Genomic DNA, 19,859 nt, shown 5'->3' with positions numbered 1-19,859 from the left:
AATAACATTTCTTTTCATATTTTCCTTGTTTAGGAAAGACTTGCTAAATGCTCAAGGGTTATGGAGAAGACCTCACAAGACAAAGCATGATAGAAGTTCTATTGGAATTAATGTCCTACAAGGTTTGTCAAGAAAACAACTCAAAGGTATGTCTTAGACCATAAGCTTTGTTCTCTTCATGATAAAGGTATATTCATTCCTTTTAATAAATCTGCTTTACATTACTAACATCGTTATGTCTAGGACCTTTGAATCATAAAGATTCTTATTTGGGTGATTAATCATTAGATTGAATCTACCCTCTTTATACATTTGATCATTCTTATGGAACCCTAAAAATGTTCTTTGTAAAACCCTTACCTAAGGGTATGTTGATGCTAATGTGAAAACCATAGTCCACCTAGGGTTATTGATGAAAATACTATTCCTTTGCTGTTTGGGATTTTGATGGTAATGTCTATGTATTGAAATCCTAGACCTTTAGAGGTTTTAGTAAATTAGGGTTTATGAGCAAAACCCTTATAATATCTAGAGTACGCTCCTAGAAATGAAACCCTAGGTGTATGTTTATTTGTCTGATCGAAACCCTAGCCTGATTGGAATTGTTATATGGATTTACTTGATATATGTTGTTGTGATATGCTTGTGCATGATTATGTAATCCTAGATATGTATATGTGTTAACCTAATTGTTGATGCTCACTGTTCTAGGGTTTGTAACTAAACCTTAGTAGAAGTTTGATATTCTAGGATATGCTGTTATTGTTTCAAATGTGGTAATAACGTCTAGTGCTTAATAAAGTCTAGTGCTTACAAACAGTTGGTCATATATATTGTGTTGTGATTGGTTGACATCTAAGGCTTACTATCTCAAAAATGGAATCTAGGGTTTGCATTAAATCCTAGTAGAAGTCTAACATCTGAATTCTAAAGTTGTTAGATGCATTGTAGAACAACACTTGTTTGAATTGCTTCTAGGGTTTGCAATATGTCATAAAAGAGTTTGTCATATCTTTGAAAATAATGTTGAAGCCCTAGAAATAATAAAACCGATATCTTGGTTGAGTTACTTTAAATGATCTAGGGTTTGTAACAAAAACCTGAGTAAGAAGTTGAAGTATAGAAGTTTAGTCTCTTGCTAATTATGAACCTAACTAAGTTTAGGTATTTGATGTCTAAAGTCTAATGTATGATTCTACTATAATTAACTTCATGCTTCTATATATGTATTTGGTTGTACTCGTTGTTTGAATTGTGCAGGTACATAATCTTCAAGATGTTATTCTTCCTGCACATTATGCCATATTCAATAAGCCTACTCCTAGGTTATCCAAGGAGGCAATGATCGACTTAACTGCAATTGGTAGTTTGTTTGGAGAAGAAAGATTCACCTATATAAGGATTTTTGGCAGCCTTGCCAACCCTCATGTTCTTCCTCTGTACATCCCCGATAAACTATTGGCCAGGGAATCAGCATATAGATTGCCCTGGTCAGGAACCTAGTCTGTGGCATAGTGTGTGCCTAAACTCTTCATAGTTCATGTGTTTTGAGATCTTCCATGTACTTGTAAATATATGTGTAATTATGAATACCTCCCTAGTCAAAAGGGAGTGGTGAAGAATGTAACTAGGTTTGGTCTTCATAATTGTATTTGAGTCATAATGAAATGTATTTATCAAAAGAAAGAAAAAGAAAATTTTATTATTATTATTATTATGACTTATTAAAGCATGGGTTTCATGCTTGAGTCATCATGTTATAGGTCGAAGTCCCCATTGAGGACTTCTAGGGTTTATATTGAGTCATTAGAGTTATTGTCCATTTTATGAGACCCTTCTTGGGCTTTTGAATCTTGTAAAAAGAATTTTTATTGAGTCAAATAAGTCATTTGTCACCTCCACACCAAGTCAACCCTCACCTAATCAAGTCGACCTACATTAGGGTAATTTGACCCACAAAAGAGGCTATAAATAAAGTGCAGTTCGATTCATTTGGAATATATCTCATCACAAGTTCGATATACGAGCAGAAGAAGCAGAAGAATACGAAATTGCAGGAGAAGGAGAAGAGTTGCAATATCGAAGTTTCTGGGGAATCCATCTCTCACAAGTGTGAATTTACTAGGCTACTGCTGGAAGGTAGAAGTCTCTGTTGCTGCATCAAGGTCAAAGTTTCTGCTGCATCCAGGTCGAAATTTTGCTGCTGCTTCTAGGTCGAAGTGCTGTTGCCTCTAGGTCAAAGATCTGCGGTTGCTACTAGGTCAAAGTTATGTTGCTGCAAGATTGAAGTTCTAGGTCGAAGTTGTTGCTAGAAGGTTATTATCTGTAGAAGAAGGAAAGGGCTGACTTGGTGATTGGAGGAAGTCTATGTCTAGGTAAAAGAGTCGAAAGCTTGACAGAAATGCGACGAGCGAAGTAATACTTAGAAATAAAACTAAGTGTTGCTGCCTTAATTATATGCGATGTAAAAGAGGCGAAGCCGACGGGTTAATATGTGGTTATGGGCGTTGAGCGGAGGATATGGGGGTCGGCCTTAAGGCTGGACACCCCTCTCCAAATGAGCACATAAGCATATTATATGGAGGCTTGTACACATATATAAATATGTGTGGATTAATTAAAATAATAAGAATAAAATATAATATAATATAATATATACGTGGGCATGTATGCATAATGGTGGGGTCGGCCATGAGTGGTGCACCCCCCCTTAAAATACATGAAGGAGAGCGTATATATTATGGAGGATGGAGCTTCATTTCTCCATCGAACTTCGCTTGACTTCCTTCGCATAAGGACAAGAGAGAAGTGCGAAAGTCTTAAAGGATGTGCGCATTCCTCATGCGCATGAAAGTTAAGAAGAGCTCGCATGTCTTAAGGTTGGGTTATGTGAAGTGTTGTCTCGGTTAAGGAGTTTTGGACACGGTATTTGTGTAAGATTGTGTGAGCGTCTTGGTGACCCGTGTGGGTACCCGCTCTTGGGCAAAGGTGCACAAATGTGTATGTAAAAGGCTGTCTTGCCTTGTTGTAAATAATTCTAAGTGTTGGCCTTGGATTTTGCCAGGCACACTTGTATGATGTATTATTGAAATCTTTCATAATATATTATTATCGGGCGGACTTGTTCGGGAGTTGCCCCTCCCTCTATAATTGTGTGCAATTGTTATGTTCTCGGTTTAATTGCATATTGGTTATGAACGTGTATGAAGATTAATGCATTTTACTTAATTGAGAAAGATGAATTAAGTATGTTAATGTGGAAAGGCGTAGTCCATGTGCACGAGTATTGTTAAAAAGCAAGTGTACGGTGGTGCCGCACCTCGCCGGACACGGTTGGAAGATTACCGTAGACCTGGGGGCGTGACAGGTAAATATATGTGTAATTATGAATACCTCCCTAGTTAAAAGGGAGTGTTGAAGAATGTAACTAGGTTTGGTCTTCATAATTGTATTTGAGTCATAATGAAATGTATTTATCAAAAGAAAGAAAAAGAAAATTTTATTATTATTATTATTATGACTTATTAAAGCATGGGTTTCATGCTTGGGTCATCATGTTATAGGTCAAAGTCCCCATTGAGGACTTCTAGGTTTTATATTGAGTCATTAGAGTCATTGTCCATTTTATGAGACCCTTCTTGGGCTTTTGAATCATGTAAAAAGAATTTTTATTGAGTCAAATAAGTCATTTGTCACCTCCACACCAAGTCAACCCTCACCTAATCAAGTCGACCTACATTAGGGTAATTTGACCCACAAAAGAGGCTATAAATAAAGTGCAGTTCGATTCATTTGGAGGACATCTCATCACAAGTTCGATATACAAGCAGAAGAAGCAGAAGAGTACGAAATTGCAGGAGAAGGAGAAGAATTGCAAGATCGAAGTTTCTGGGGAATCTATCTCTCACAAGTGTGAATTTACTAGGCTACTGCTGGAAGGTCGAAGTCTCTGTTGCTGCATCAAGGTCAAAGTTTCTATTGCATCCAGGTCGAAATTTTGCTGCTGCTTCTAGGTCGAAGTGCTGTTGCCTCTAGGTCAAAGATCTGCGGTTGCTACTAGGTCAAAGTTATGTTGCTGCAAGATTGAAGTTCTAGGTCGAAGTTGTTGCTAGAAGGTTATTATCTGTAGAAGAAGGAAAGGGCTGACTTGGTGATTGGAGGAAGTCTATGTCTAGGTAAAAGAGTCTTGGATTATCTCGTGAAACTATTGAAGGAAGAGTTGTTGACTGGCTTTTCCCCTTGATAGGGGTTTTTCCTTGGCTGCCTGCCTACATCTGGTGTTTTTGATCTTCGTGTTATGGTTTTGGTAATTGCTTGATGAACTAAGATAAAAGAAGAACACAAGAAACTTAATACGAACATAAGAATATCACAAGTAATTATCAACATAAATAAAATCTTTCTGCCTTTCTAATTTTTCAATAGAATTGAACTAGATTTAGAGGGTTGTAGCCCTAGAGGATTCGAGTCCTCACACAAGGTTGGAGCCTTGTGAAAACTAGGTTGGAGCTTGAACTGTTGAGAGGATTGGAGTCCTCAAGAAGACCAAGTTGGAGCTTGGTATAGTACAGGTTGGAGCCTGGTTGATTTGAAGATTGGAGTCTTCATCTAGGGTTGGAGCCTTGAAGTATCATTGTACTTGATTTGTTGTAAAGAGGATTGGAGTCCTTGTCATTATTGTTAATAAATTTTTTCTTTTGTTGTTCATTTTGTGTTCTATTTTAAGTGATCTTAATTGGTAAAATAACAATTGTAAAAGGAAATACTGATTCACCCCCCTCTCAGTATTTCCAACATCATCTGATTTATTTTCCACTGTGCATGATAAGTTATAAAACTCAGTGTATTTGCAATTTAAGTTTCCAGTGCAACAGTTGTTTGTGTTTCTGGTTTTTACACTTAGAAAATTGTAAATCAGTTACTGGGTTTTAAGGAAATCTAACAAGAGGTTGTGCAGTTGGGGTGTCGTCTGGCCTAAATGCCTTTCTCTTGTGCTTTAGGTAGACTCTTGCTCACTTATATATAATCTTTGTAGCATATTTTTCTTTGTTAATATCAGCATCATTTTTCTAAAAAAAAGAAAACATAAGAACATCAAAGACTAATATATACAAAGACATGTGAACACAAATTTCAAAACCAATGGAGATGCTACAGTTATCATGAAATCTTTTCCTTTTTGACAAATTGAATTTGCTTTTTAGTGCTTGACTCTGGAGATTTCATTATGTTGCAAGAGGAGATGAAGAAAAACATGCATGGCTTCTTATTGATACATAACCAAGAATCTCAGATTTGATTGTAGATGTGCTTACTTTTGATACCAAGCTACTCTGCCCTTAGAAATTTGAAGCCTGGCTACTTTGATTGTGGTGGCATGGGAGGACAAGGAGAAGCAATCATCACCATGCAATGTTGAAATCAGTTTCTTGGTCACATTTGTAGGGGGAGGAAAGATAAGGGAAGACAGGTATTTAGGATTGCATCCCCACCAATGTGGCATCTACATTCTTATGATTGGATGGAGGGATAATAATTTAGTTTTATTAATGTTCAACGAATGGCCAGAAAAGCAGGTTGATGGTACTAAAATGGTAACAGCAGTGTAATACAAAGTGGAAGTGCTGTATCAGCCCCTAAGTCTTAAGCTAATCAGCAATAGGTAAGGATAAAAGATCTAAGACCAACAGCAAGATACTCAAGAGGTAAGTGGCTGGTTTGAGAAGGAAAGAATACAGAGAAGAAATGAAAGAACATGAGTGAAAACTCCATCTCGATAACAGAGCATGACAAGTGGTGTTGAAGCTGGATGCAACGACTGAAAGAAAAGGGAGGGAAGTATTATCATCCAAGTCTGTAATCACTGTGAATCTAAGCAAAGGCTCTAGAACCAGCATGCCATAAATTTCTGAAGTGCAATTTCTACAAAACTGTGACTGGGAACTTTTGTTCTGTGGGCATCAGTAACTGTCTCTAACAATATTTCCAAAATGGGCAGTTGTTTCCAATGACACTTCACATATACGATTGTCCATAACAGGAAGTTGCACTCTCCAGAAAAAATCAAAACACTCACGTTTGGAAATAGGTCAATATTTACTATAATGAGTAAACCTGGTTATAGGTTATAGATTCAGTTACAGTAAATGGGAAAGAGAGAGTTCAAGAAACAAGGCAAAATGTGCAATGTAAGAAAGTGTGCCATGGTATTTACAAGTAATATCCAAGGAAAAAGTAAAGTTTCAATTTCAACCAAGAAAAACATATATGGACTCTGGAGTATGCATATTCTGTACAATGTTTATTTGATGTAACGGATAAAATGGTTAATATGCGCCAAGATAAGCATCAAGTTTTGTTCTAAGATGGTCAGTACCTTACTGCCAGTATTGAACACTGGATTTCTCATGCAACATAAAATAGGTTCAAGCAAAAGCATTGCTAGTTGCCTAAACCATGTCATCATTTAGTTTGAATATGAGGAAATATAGGCATGCACCAAAATGGCAAGAGTATTTTTTTAAATATCAGCAATTGATGTCTGAGTCAAATAAAACTGATATTCTTTGTGTGTCTTTTTCATAGACATGACTTACTGATTTTCAACTTTTGAATTGCTTTAAGAAAATAGAGAAATTAAAGACATCATTAAAATGCAATTGGAATTGAATGTATTTTGATGTCATTTATATTCATTGGTTTCTTTTCTCCCCTGCAATTCTCCCTTTTTCTGTCTCTCTAGCTGGTAGGTGATCTTGGTGGTTGTGATTTGTTTTGGACGAAATTTAAAATCTCTTATTTTGTTTTTCTACAGATGTCATCAAGTATCAAGGAAAGCTTGTACCACAGGCTGCAAAAAACTGGGTAGAGAGATATGAATCAGATACAAAAGCTGCTTTAACAGAGTTACTAACAATGCTATTTGAGGTTTGTTTTCTAGAGTGTAGACTCTAAACATGAAATCTTTGTACTTCCATTTTTCTGTTTAGAATGATTTTATTTATATATACAACTTACATAACCAATTTGCTTACAGGCATGTGGAGTTAAATACCAGGCAGATGAAGGTCCGTTGGATGAAATTGATGTGGATGATGTGGTGGTCTCCTTAGTAAACCAAGCCAAGGATGTATCCATTAGAAATTTATTTAGCCTTTTATGTGTCCAATTAAAATTGTTGAGGTTAATTTAAGAATCATATGTTATATCTTCTTGTGGAAATATTATGTTTCCAGGAATGAATCTTCCTGTGCTTTTGGGTACAATTTCAATAAAAATCTTCTTGACTAAACACCAGGGCAATATAGAAGACTACCTTGGATCCAAGCAAAAGGATTTGAAGAATTTCAAAGATAACCTTCTTGTTTTTCTGGACAGCCTTGTTCTTGAATGCCAGGATGGACCTTTGTTTGATCAAGTATTCATGGAGAAATGCATAGATTATGTGATTGCTCTTTCATGGTTGGTCTTTTTTATAGAACATATTCCAGAGACTATGCGATATATAAAATATAATCTACATTTTAACTTTTTAGACATTAAAATATTAACTTTTGAGACATTAAAATATTTGATTTTTTAACTTTTGAGACATTAAAATATTTGATTTTTTAAATCAGTCTCGACTTTTTTGTGCTTCAAGTTCATACATCGCAATCTCTGATCATTGTTCTTGTGTTTCATTCAGTACACCTCCAAGAGTTTTTCGACAGGTTACAACATTGGTTGGACTCCAGCTTGTGACATCACTTGTTACTGTTGCAAAAACTCTCGGTGGACAGCGTGAGACTACACAACGCCAGTTGAATGCTGAGAAAAAGAAAAGGAAAGATGGCCCTCGTTTGGAGTCATTGAATAAGACTTTGTCTATGACGCATGAAAAGATAACTATGGCAGAGGAAATGATGCGTAAAATATTTACAGGGTTAGTTACATAGTTTATCACAGTTAATTTTCTTAATCTTGAGCATTCAGCCCTTTTAGAGAGAAATGGAGTGGATGAGTTTTGTCTACATGAAAGGCATTTGCTTTATCTTAGACAGAGACTATCTGATGTACTTATTAGCTACATAAAAATTGGCTTCATCAGGCTTTTTATGCATCGTTATCGAGACGTAGATCCAGATATTCGGATTGCATGTATCAGAGCTATTGGTTCATGGATTCTGTCTTATCCATCCCTATTCTTACAAGATCTATACTTGAAATACCTTGGATGGACTTTGAATGATAAGGTAACATTTTGAAAGGTTTATTGCATGTGGTGCCCCCCAATCTTTAATATAAGCTGACTGCATGTCTTTATTCTTGTTTTGGTAATGAAGAATGCTGCTGTCCGGAAAATCTCTATAATGGCACTGCAAAATCTATATGAGGTGGATGATAATGTGCCATCACTTAGCCTCTTCACAGAACGATTTTGCAACCGTATGATTGAGCTAGCAGATGATATTGATATATCCGTGGCTGTTAGTGCCATAGGACTCTTGAAACAGTTATTAAGGTAATTTTTTTTTTAAATATTTGTACATCTGTATTTATAAATAGTAGTCTTTGATTAGAAATTGATTTTGTTTTTTGTACATGTTGTTATCTACATTCCAGGCATCAGCTTCTCCCAGACGAGGACCTTGGCCCACTGTATGACCTATTGATTGATGAATCACCACTCATTCGCCGTGCTGTTGGAGAATTAGTGTATGACCACTTAATAGCTCAGAAATTTAGCAGCTCACAGCCCATGACAAAAGGTATTAGTATTCATAATTTCATAGAGTATTCTTTAAAATGCTTTACACAGGAAGAAATATAACTAATTACTCATCCCTATTGACTTGGTAGGAATGGAAAATGAGTCTGAAGTTCCTTTAGGCAGGTTGCTGCAAATATTAAAGGAGTTTTCCACAGACCCAATTCTCAGTGACTATGTGATTGATGCTGTCTGGGAAGATATGAAGGCAATGAAAGTAAGCTAAGCAAGCATATTTGGACATTTTAATTTTAAGCGGTAGTAGAAGATTCTAAAAATCAGTTTATGCTGTTTCATTTTATGGTTTAAATCTATCTGTGTAAGATCAAGCATGTCTCTAATGGGGCCACTGTCTAGAGTTTTCATGTTTGGGTTTTTTACTTGACAGGATTGGAAATGTATCATTTCTATGCTTTTAGATGACAATCCAAGGATTGAACTTACAGAGAAAGATGCCACAAATCTTGTTCGTGTTTTATGTGCTTCCATGAAGAAGGCAGTAGGAGAGAAGATTGTTCCTACTGCTGATAACCGTAAGCCTTCACTCAGCAAAGCTCAGAAGGTATATCCTAAGGACTGAAACTCTCAATTTCATTAAGAAAACTGAAATGAGATACTTAATGGTTTCCCAAGTTCAAGGTTACAAATTCCATGAAATACTGCATTATGACATTACTGTACTGTGGCATTCTTAATTAACATATATTAAAGTAGAAACACCCCTTTATCGCAATTTCATAAAAGAGCTTTCAATTGTTGTTATAAGAGATATTACTTCTTGCCTATTGACGACTCCATTAACACCATCTTCCTTGAAAGCTTAGCTAATATGTATTGAATATGTATGTATGTATGAGGGAAAGGTGTATTTGTTAACCTATTTAGTTGATGCTTGAAAATGGTTTTTTTCCTTACAAATATGTTAGAACCTAAGATACTGTTGTAATTGCTAGTGATAGAATACTTGCTGTGTATTTGTTTTGAATAATCACACATAGACAACAACTCAGAGACAAATATTTTATGAGGCATCACCTGCACCAAAAAGATTTTCTAATATGGAAGTTGGCTTTGTGGTGCAAGTCCCTAGATTGATTTGATAGTTTGAGAACTTTCATTACCTGTGGTCATGTTTTGTTAACCAAAGGACCAATCTGGGATATTTGGCAAGGTACCCAGCAATGTTGTGAACATCGGCATTGGGATAAAATCGGCAAGGGCCCGGAAAACCAAAAAATCGGGAAAATATCGGTAAAAATCAGCAAAACATCGGCAAAATCAAGATACCATCAAAATATTGTTAAAAATCGGCAAACACCGGCTAGGCCAAAAAATCGTGATTCTGAGATAAAATCGGGATGTTATCGGAATGTCCGCAACAACCAATTATGTCTTTCTCGGGATAAGTGCTAGGGAGACTCACTTTTTGATGTGGTAGTTGGGACACATTTCACACGTTACCCTTTGATAAGGGGCTGACTTGTTGAGGGGATGGGCACATAGGACACATGGATTAACCCAGTGTTGCACGAAACGTCCCCCCCCAAGGATCCAAACCAGGATCCGCGACCCGTACGGATCCGTGGGGGATCCGTCGTTGGATCCGCGGTTTGGAATTTCGGAAACGCGGATCAGGGCGGAGAAGACGGTTCCTAGAAATTCGGAACCGTGCCAGCTCCGCGGATCCGATGACGGATCCTCCTCGGATCCACGGCGAATCGGGCACGGATCCCAAGCAGATCTGAAGGGAGATAGGCGGTTCCATAGGGTTCTAAATATTTTTATTATTTTTGCTTTGACTTAAGTTGGGTTGGGGCTTCTCGAACGCTCCCAATGTGCTCCCTTGATGCTTCCTTGATGCTCCTTCATGGTAATGTTAAATTCTTAAAGTAAAAGTGACATTCTCCTTTATTTCTCATTTTCATCCTTTTACTTAAATTTTTAACATTACCATGAAATGACTTAGGATGGTTGAGAGTGGTTCCAGCCTCAGTGGACCTCATATGGAGAAAATAGAATTTCATATCCTATTTAAAATTCAGTAGACTTAACATTTTTCAGGAATTCAGGATCAATGGGATTGTGGCATTTCATTAGATTATATCAAGTATGAAGGTATGCGATTAGCATTTAATCAAGAGCACCAAAAGCTATGTTGTTAGAGGCCTGGTATCAACTTCGTTGAAGCTGGATAATGGATCAAAGCTGCATTATATATGTTCCAGGTTTGAAAAGGAGTTTGCTTTTTATTGTTTAGAAGATAAAAGGTAAAGAATTGCTTTTGTTGATGGAAAAGTATTGGTTTGGGAAAAAGACTCTAGTATTGATAAAAGCTAGGGTTATTGGAGTTTGTGAATCTAGTAAAACTAGGTCTAAAGAGATATTAGACCTCATCAGTTCCGATGTGTGTGGGCCCATGTTTGACAAATCACTTGGAGGTCATATCTACTATGTGACATTCATTGATGACCATATTAGAAAGACATGGCTCTACCTTCTCAAGACAAAAGATGAATTATTTGATAAATTCAAGGAGTTTAGCGCTGAAGTGGAAATAAAAACTCTGAGGTTTGACAATGGTGGGAAAATACACTTCTAAGGAATTGATTGCATATTGTAAGGAAGTAGGTATTAGGAGGGAGCTCATTGTTCCCTATTATCTCGAACAAAAATGGATTGGCTGAAAGGAAGAATAGGTCAATTGAAGAAGGCATTCAAACTATGCTCCTTATGGGGAAAAGCAGCGATGACAACGGTATACATTCAAAATAGAAGTCCTTGTAAGAGTCTTGACTCTTGATAATACTACACCTGAAGAAGTATTCATAGGAAAAAAAAGCGGAGTATGGACCACCTCCAAATCTTTAGAAGTCCAACATAATTTCATGTTCCGAAAGACATCTGCTATATTCTCAAGGAGTATGAAGGAGGACCTCTCAAGACAAGGTTTGTCAAGGAACAAAGGTATGCTTTAAATACATCGATTTCTGTATATTGAAGGATTATTCATTTGACAGTCTATTACTAACATTGTTATGTCTAGCTATTTTGAATCATAATGATTCTTGCTTTGGGTGATTCATCTCTTGATAAATCTACCCACCCCACTCAACTGGTTTTGTAGAACCCTAGACAGGGTCTGGAAAACCCTAACCAAAGGGTATGCTAATGTGAATGTCTAAAACCCTAAATTGCTTAGGGATATGGTGAAATGCTATTTGAAGTTTGATGATGTCATGTTTGGGATTTTGGTATGATGAGGAAAACCTAACTTGTTAGGGTTGAATGCTAAGGTCGAAAATCACGAAGCTTTGAAGTTTTGGTAATGTTGGGTTTGCTATGTTTCTACATTGAAACCCTAGCTCATTAGAATTTGGTGGAATGTGTGAGCAAGACCCTTATATTGTCTTAGAAATGATTTCCTTGGTATGTGTGTGTTTATCTGATCAAACCCTAGTGTAATCAAGATTGTTGTGTATCTAACTCTTATTGATCATTATGAAGTTGGGTTTGACTAACACATGATATGAAATGCCTTTGCATGATGATGAATCCCTAGGTATATATAGATATGTCCTTTTGGTCAAATCCCTAGCTTGGTCTAGGTCAGATGTATTAATGTTGTCGGACATATGATATGCTTATGCATGGTAATGAATTCCTGATACATGGGTTGACCTAGTTATTAATGGTCATAAGTTTTAGGATTTAATGGAAGTCCTTGTCTGAAATTCTAGGATGATATTTGGAAATCTAGGGTTTTGCAGCTAAACCCTAGGAGTAGTTAAATTGACTAGTATGTGTGATGTAACAATCTGAGATCTATTGATTGTTGAGATTGTGAAAATGAAATTCTAAGGGTTTGGAGTTGAACCTTAGTCGAAGTGAAAACCTCTGATGTATGATGACAATATGATAATTTGAGATTTGTGAAATCTGAGTTTTGGTTGGATTTGATGGTTGATCAGAAATCTATGGTTTGCAACTAACCCTAGTGGAAGCTGTTCATGTTAATGACTAAGATGTGATTGACTTTGATTGATTCTTTTGTATGAAATTTAGGATTTGTATGAAACCCTAGTGGGAAGTCTAACGTATGAATTTGGAAAGGTTGTTAGATGTAATTGTTTCTAGGGTTTGCTGTATGTTAAAGTAAGGTATGTCATACCCTTGGAAGAAACATTGAACCCTAGATGGAACGAAAGTTGCTGTGAAGTAGTCTTGGGTTTATGAAAAGTCCCTAGTAAGATGTTGAAGAGTATATGTCTCTTGTTTGTAATTAAGTCTGGGTATTTGATATAGTTAAAATGCCTCCGTGATTCTGATATGACTAACTTCATGCTTCTATAGATTTGGTTGTACTTGCTATCTAAGTTGTGTAGGTACACAATCTTCAACTTGGTGAAGATGCTTGATGTGACAAGCATGATGAGGATGATAATAACTCTGATGAAATGGTTGGAAGCTGCGAGAGATTCTTCGATGACGAAAAGAAGAAGCTCTTCTCTCGGAGGAAGCCTGCGTAGAAGAGATCTCCCTAAGATTAAGAGGGAGCCTGAATGAAGAAGTGCTTCTTGGTTGAGAGGGAGGGCATAGCTTGGTGTTAATTGAAGAATGAATTTTGGAGGATATGTTGCTACATAAGTAGGAAAGGAAAGTATATGATTGAGGAATCTTCTATTCAAGATTCGGTTGATAGTCCTACTGAATTGAGGAGCAACATCTAGAACGACCTCGAAGGTTTGTATATGATTATGTACATGTGAAAATATATTATTGATTGGGCTTGTGTTTGTACAGGTGAATCTCTCAAAGTTTTTGATAGCATGCTGATTACCAATCAGTTTGATTGGGAGAGATTGGTCATCCTTGATTTGCAAGATCAAGGGACGTTAAGGCTTTGTGAGTGAAGCATTGCCTGGGAAGACATCTGGTCGGCACTTTGTGTTGATGTTTGGGTCCCGAAGTTGGAAAAGTGGTGTTGATTATTGAGCTCTGTTTTGGATACACACCTGGATTTTTGGGTTGGTGGTTAGCAAGTAAGCATGATGGTACGTAGAGGGGCTGAAAGCTTGAGTCCATCATATTCCCACATGGATAGATTACCCCGATCATGACCTAGTCTATGGCATTGCGGTGCCTAAATTGTTGAGAGACCACTTGGATAGATTGCCTTGGTCAAGAATCTAGTCCATGGGATCACAACGCCTAAATTGTTGAGAGACCACTTAGATAGATTGCCCTGGCCAGGAATCTAGTCCATGGCATTGCGGTGCCTAATGTTCTTCATGGTTCATATAGTTTGAGATCTTCTATTGTATTTGCAGATTATGAATACCTGCCTAGTTAAGAGGGAGTGTTGGAAAATGTAACTATGTTCGGTCTTCATTAATGTACTTGAGTCATCATGTAATGTACTTGTCAAAAGAATAAAGAAAGTATTATTATTATTATTATTGTGACTTATTAAAGCATGGGTTTCATGCTTGGGTCGCCATGTTTTAGGTCAAAGTCCCCATTGAGGACTTCTAGGATTTATTCTGAGTCAATAGAGTCATTGTACTTTTAAAGAGACCCTTCTTGGGCTTTTGAATCATGTAAAAAGGTTAAGTATTGAGTCAAATATGATTTATGTAACCTCCACACCATGTCAGCCTAGAAGATCAAGTCGGCCTGGAAGAAGATCAAGTCGGCCTAAGGACCCTATTCGACCTCACATGGAGCCTATAAATACAAGCTCATTGAATTCATTTGGAGCATCATTCTCTCACAAAGTTCAATATGTCTTGTAGCTAGGAAAAAGTCTGAAGTTCTCTTGCAGCTGGGAAAAGGTGCAAAGTCTGTTGTTGGCAAGTCGAAGTGAATGCGAGTTTGGGGAAGTCCAACGAGAAAGGAAAAATAAAAAATTTGCCTCTCTCTCTGTCTCGTGGTCTGGATTGGGAGATTGAAGTCTCCTAAGTTTCGCTATTGCCAGAAGGCGTTTGTTGCTGGAAGTTGTTGCCTAGTCGAAGTCGCTGGAAGGGGTCAAAGATCTAGAAGGCTGACTTGGTGTGGAGGGAAGGTCTGGTCTTGGTGTAGGGTGAAGAGTCTCAAAGAATTCTATTGAAGGGAAGAATTATCTTGATTGGGTTTTTCCCTGACATAGTGCCTATATCTTGTGTCTCTTGTTTTGTGATCTTCATACACACATATTATGGTAATTGCTTGATATAATAAAGAAGTAAAAGTAGCCAACACATTCACAAGTAATTATCAAGAAAGGAGAATCAAACCCTAATATAATTACTTTTATTTTCCAACAGGTGCGTGATACACTCTTCCTTATATCAAGAAGAATTACTTCTTTGTCCATTCAAGAGTGTCTTCACCTAGCCTATATCTTCATCACCTTGAACCTTATGACCTAGAATATCTTAGGTATCATTGGGAAGACACCCTTGTGGTGAAATTCCACAAAAGAGCAGGAGGAAGATTGTTGAGGCGACAGTGGCATTCTACCTCATTGTTGCAACAAGGTTTAGTCCTTGCCTTGTGAGTCCCCTCACAAGGCTTGCTAGATTTTGAGGCAACAAGCACCATGCCCTCTATGTACCTTGATGTTAGTGGTATTGATTGTTGAACTCATCTCTCATGACCCTAGTAGCAATGTACCCATTGCTCAAACAAAATCTTGACTTGACATGTTAATCTTTTTCTATCTTATTTAAATGCTTAAAGGGTGATATTATCTTAAAAAGGCTTAATTTGGCACGTGCCTTCGATTTCCATAAACACAGCATTTTTACAGTAAATTGTAGTCAGTGTTTATGTCTAAGGAGAACATTGATAACCCATGTTTCAGTCCCTCATTTGTAGCGTTAAGCAATATTTTAGTTTCAGGCCAAGTTTCTGTAAGATCTTGCTCATCATCATCCCCACTGTTGAAAGCCGTATTTTCCCTTGGTTTCTGATCAACAATCTCATTAGGTTGTACATATTTGGCCATTGAAGGTTCATGCTCCGAATCTTGAATCAGTGTTCCCATTTTAACCGACTCTGTTCGTTCTGAATCATCGACTGCTTGAGCTTCTTCCACCTGTTCCTTTCCTTCAGAATTTTCAGATGGATGCAAGTCATCTTCTTCCTGCCAACAATCTCCATTTGTAACTTCTGCAGAAATATTTTCTGGAATTGTATTTTTAATAATTTCATCCTCTCTTTCTATAGGTTCAGATTTCTGTTGTTTCACATTATAATATTGCAAGCTGGAGATATCATCTTCTTTGACCTTAAGGTCAGCTTCTAGAGTAGGTGTTGAATCTGGAAATTCAAGAATTCTTATCGATTTTGCCAGTATTTCTCTCATTTCTTGTAATAATTCTCATCTATCCATATCGTCATAATCTTGGGAATATGTTCCCATGATTTCTGGACTTAAACTTTAATGGATGAACAGTACAGTGGCTAGTCGAGGAACAAACTGCTCTGCTACCACTGTAACGAACAAAGTCCGTATACTTCAACAGTATACTTTGATGCCACTATAACAAACACTGTTGCTGTTTGTACTTAAAATGTTATATACACAATTGTATATATATATATATAATATGGATAAAATGAATAGGATGATTGTTACAATAAGGGGCTCCATTATAAATGCTAGGCGGGGTGCTCTTTCATACGAAGAAATGTGTCTTTTTGATAAGACGCACCTTTATACATTTTAATTAATTATTACGCATTATTATGTTTGTTACATTGCGACCCCATTAAGGGATGCTTTTTCCTCAAAGCATAATGAAAGCAATTCTCGTTTTGATGCGTAAATCACTTCGGCATGTGTAATTTTGTCATTAGTAATATGTTGGAATCAGGGTTTATCCATTTCCCTTTCGATTTTCTTTTCTTTTTAAATTTTAATATTTTTTAATATTTTATGTTATATGTATTAATTATTTTTTTAGAAAGTAACTTATAAACAGATTGTAAAGTAACTTTATAATTTTATAATGTAACTTTAATAATTTTTATAAAGAAACTTATCATTAAAATTCTTTTATTTATATTTATGTTAGTATATTTATTACTAACAGTCACCATAGTTTCCTACAGTCGTGTCCATTGTAACAGATGCATTCAGCATACCATATGGTTGTGACAGATGCCTTCGACATGGTTCGACTGCTCCATATCGAATCTGCATCTTGAAAATTTAGACAAAAGGACAAGAGTTGAAAGAGGAATTTGTCCTCAGTGTTGTCGCCAGTCCAGTAAATGATCTAAATGGTGTTTTCTGGTTGTAGAAAAAAAACGCTGGATGCTCATCAACAATAATGACGTTTCACAAATTCTGTCCGAGAATTGAGAGGTCCTTCACTGCATTGGGGACTCCTTCAACTTTTCTGCAATGGCGTCTGTCAGGGCAGTGGTTTGGGGGAATTATATTTCGGTATGTGATATTGTGTTTCAAAGGAGGCAATGAATCCAGATCTTGTCGACCACATCATTTGCATAGGATTGAGTCCCGTCGCGAAGATGACAATCTCATACAACCCTGTACTACCTAATTGCTGCAACAATTCATCCACGCCAGGCCTTTTTTGACACACAGGGTTCTGTTGTGGCCCTCAAGACATACGCTAAAATCATAGCTAGCTGGCGGTTGCATAAAACTGACATGAATCAAAGTTCCATCCAAGTGTAACACCAATGTTTTCCTATTTGGATTTTCTCCTGACATGGGAGGTAAAATGCCACCCTCCTGGCAATTTGAAGGCACAGGCACCTGTGGCTCACTAACATGCACATATGATGATTCATCTGCATCTTGGCAGAGTTCTCCATTGCCATTAGGGTTGGCGTTGGAAGACTGCATTTTGAAGAAAACCCTAGCTATGCCACCCGTACTGAACTCCAGAATTGGATATTGAATTAATGAATGAGCTTCCTGAGTGTGGCCCTTCGTCACTAGGACCATGAAACAGTGGATGAAAGCTGGATAAACTACAGAGTAGTTAATACTTGTACAAGTCTAAGGAATTATAAATCCACAAATACAACTTGCTGTATTCATGTCTGTATCGCACTGGCCACCCTCTCTGACCTTTGCATTAAAAAAGAGAGAATTTTCATGCTAAAATGCCTAAAATTATAATTGCGTTTAAATTTGAACACAGTATCGTATAAAAGATTAAGAGCCCAACTATTGTTTGAATTGACAGAGGTCTGGGGTTTGAAACTCGATCTTAAATTGAAAAAATTTCATGCACCGTTGAAGAAAGAATAAAGAATCCCTGCATTAACCATGCCTTAGCAACTTTTCTGTTGCAGACGAAGAGTGCTTGATAGCCTGAGTCCCAATCATTCGTTGGAGGCATTGTTCCAAAATCCTCAGATGCTTGATTCTGGGGCGCAAACCTTGAGGGATTGTTAGGATTACTAATGACAGGAGCTCCCTGATGAGAATCCACAGAGAACGGATCCCAATGACTAGCAGTTTCAATTTCAAGATTGCCATCGAAATTGAACATTGGATCAGTGATGCTTTTGTCCCAATCTAGTTCACTGCCCTCAGCTGTTGTCCCTGCATCAGATGGCAATGGATTGAATTCTGTTTGTAATTTTACAAAATCCAATTTAATTTGTTGTAAATCTGTGTTTGCTTTAACAAGATTGTTTTCTTTCTCTATTGCTGCAAGTTCTTGCTACTGGCCTGTATGTCTTGATTCACTTGAGTTTGTTGTCCTTGTACTACTAGTTGGGCATGCATTTGTAGCTGCAAGGGCTCTGTTTAACCTCGCCCATTGTGATACACATGTTGAGCTTAATTTGGCACGTGCCTTCCATTTCCGTAAACACGACATTTTTACAGTAAATCGGTAGTCAGTATTTATGTCTAAGGAGAACATTGATAGCCCATGTTTCAGTCCCTCATTTGTATCGGTATACAAGATTTTAGTTTCAGGCCAAGTTTCTATAATATCTTGCTCATCATCATCCCCACTGTTGGAAGCCGTATTTTCAACTGGTTTCTGATCAGCAATCTCATCAGGTTGTACAGATTTGGCTATTGAAGGTTCATGCTCTGAATCCTGAATCAGTATTTCCATTTTAATCGACTCCGTTCGTTCCTGATCATCGGCTATTTGGACTTTCTTCCACCTGTTCCTTTCCTTCAAACTTTTCAGATGGATGCAAGTCAGCTTCTTCCTCCCAACAAGCTCCATTTGTAATTTCTGCATAAATATTTTCTGAAATGTATTTTAATAATTTCATCGTCTTTTTCTATAGGTTCAGATTTCTGTTGTTTCACATTATAATATTGCAAGCTGCAGATATCATCCTCTGGCACAAATGCATTCAAATACTCAGCAAATTCATATTTATTATTATTAAAAGATAGAAGATGATTAGAATTTGTGGGAGGCCCCTGGCTTTATGCTGCCTTGGGTGCCTCTTGGTGAATGGGTATGATCTTTGATCATGCCCTTTGCCTAATAACTACTTAACTAACTAATTTTTATATAACATTGCCTTCGTCCCAGAAATTGCTTTGTCCTCAAAGCATATGTAACGATGGATGTTGTTGACGAAATGCTTCAGTCTTCCAAGAAGCTTCTTCTTCTGGTAAGTCCTTCCACTTGATCAAGTATTCCTTGATTACACGAGATCGAAGCTTCTTTTCTCTGGTGCATATGATACCTTCTGGTTCTAAAATGACCATTCATCATCTAAGGATGGAAGCATTGTTTGTGCTGATTGATGGTCGCCCAATGCTCTTTTAAGGCAGGATACATGGAAGACGTTGTGAACACGACTTTTATCTGGAAGTCTTAAACTATATGCAACTTGGCTGATCTTTTTGTTGATCTGGTATGGTCCATAGAACATCGGTGCCCATTTATTTTTTCCTTTTTGTTTCGAGGACAATTGTTTGTATGGCTGGAGTTTGACAAATACCCATTCTCCAACTTCAAATTATCTCTCGGTTTTGTTTCGGTCAACTTGTTGTTTCATAGAGTTTCTTGCACTATTTAAATTTTCTTTTAGGGTTTGGACAATTTTTTGGGTTTCTTCTAGTTGGTTTTTAACAGCTGGTAGATTTGTCTGGAAATAGCTAGATCTGTCC

The 19,859-nt window shown here is 37.1% G+C and overlaps 1 protein-coding gene across 1 annotated transcript in view; it reads left to right on the top strand.

The window, feature by feature from the left end:
• Positions 1-18,860, top strand: part of LOC149171824 (sister-chromatid cohesion protein 3-like) — a 101,223-nt gene extending 82,363 nt beyond the window's left edge. The window contains exons 4-13 of the mRNA XM_089424130.1: positions 6,815-6,927; positions 7,037-7,129; positions 7,298-7,461; positions 7,688-7,924; positions 8,090-8,234; positions 8,325-8,503; positions 8,605-8,750; positions 8,842-8,966; positions 9,138-9,311; positions 18,783-18,860. Of these exons, the coding sequence (XP_089280256.1) occupies positions 6,815-6,927; positions 7,037-7,129; positions 7,298-7,461; positions 7,688-7,924; positions 8,090-8,234; positions 8,325-8,503; positions 8,605-8,750; positions 8,842-8,966; positions 9,138-9,311; positions 18,783-18,845 (1,439 nt within the window). The 3' untranslated portion in view covers positions 18,846-18,860. The remainder of the gene's footprint in view (positions 1-6,814; positions 6,928-7,036; positions 7,130-7,297; positions 7,462-7,687; positions 7,925-8,089; positions 8,235-8,324; positions 8,504-8,604; positions 8,751-8,841; positions 8,967-9,137; positions 9,312-18,782) is intronic.
• Positions 18,861-19,859: the final 999 nt, after the last annotated feature.

This window comes from Pinus tabuliformis, chromosome 4_2 (genome assembly GCF_031772625.1).
Source record: "Pinus tabuliformis cultivar Carrire ecotype Pingquan chromosome 4_2, CPIR1, whole genome shotgun sequence".
Lineage (NCBI taxonomy): Eukaryota > Viridiplantae > Streptophyta > Pinopsida > Pinales > Pinaceae > Pinus > Pinus tabuliformis.
The sequence above is the reverse complement of the archived record's forward strand: the minus strand, read 5'-3'. Positions and strand labels throughout refer to the sequence as shown.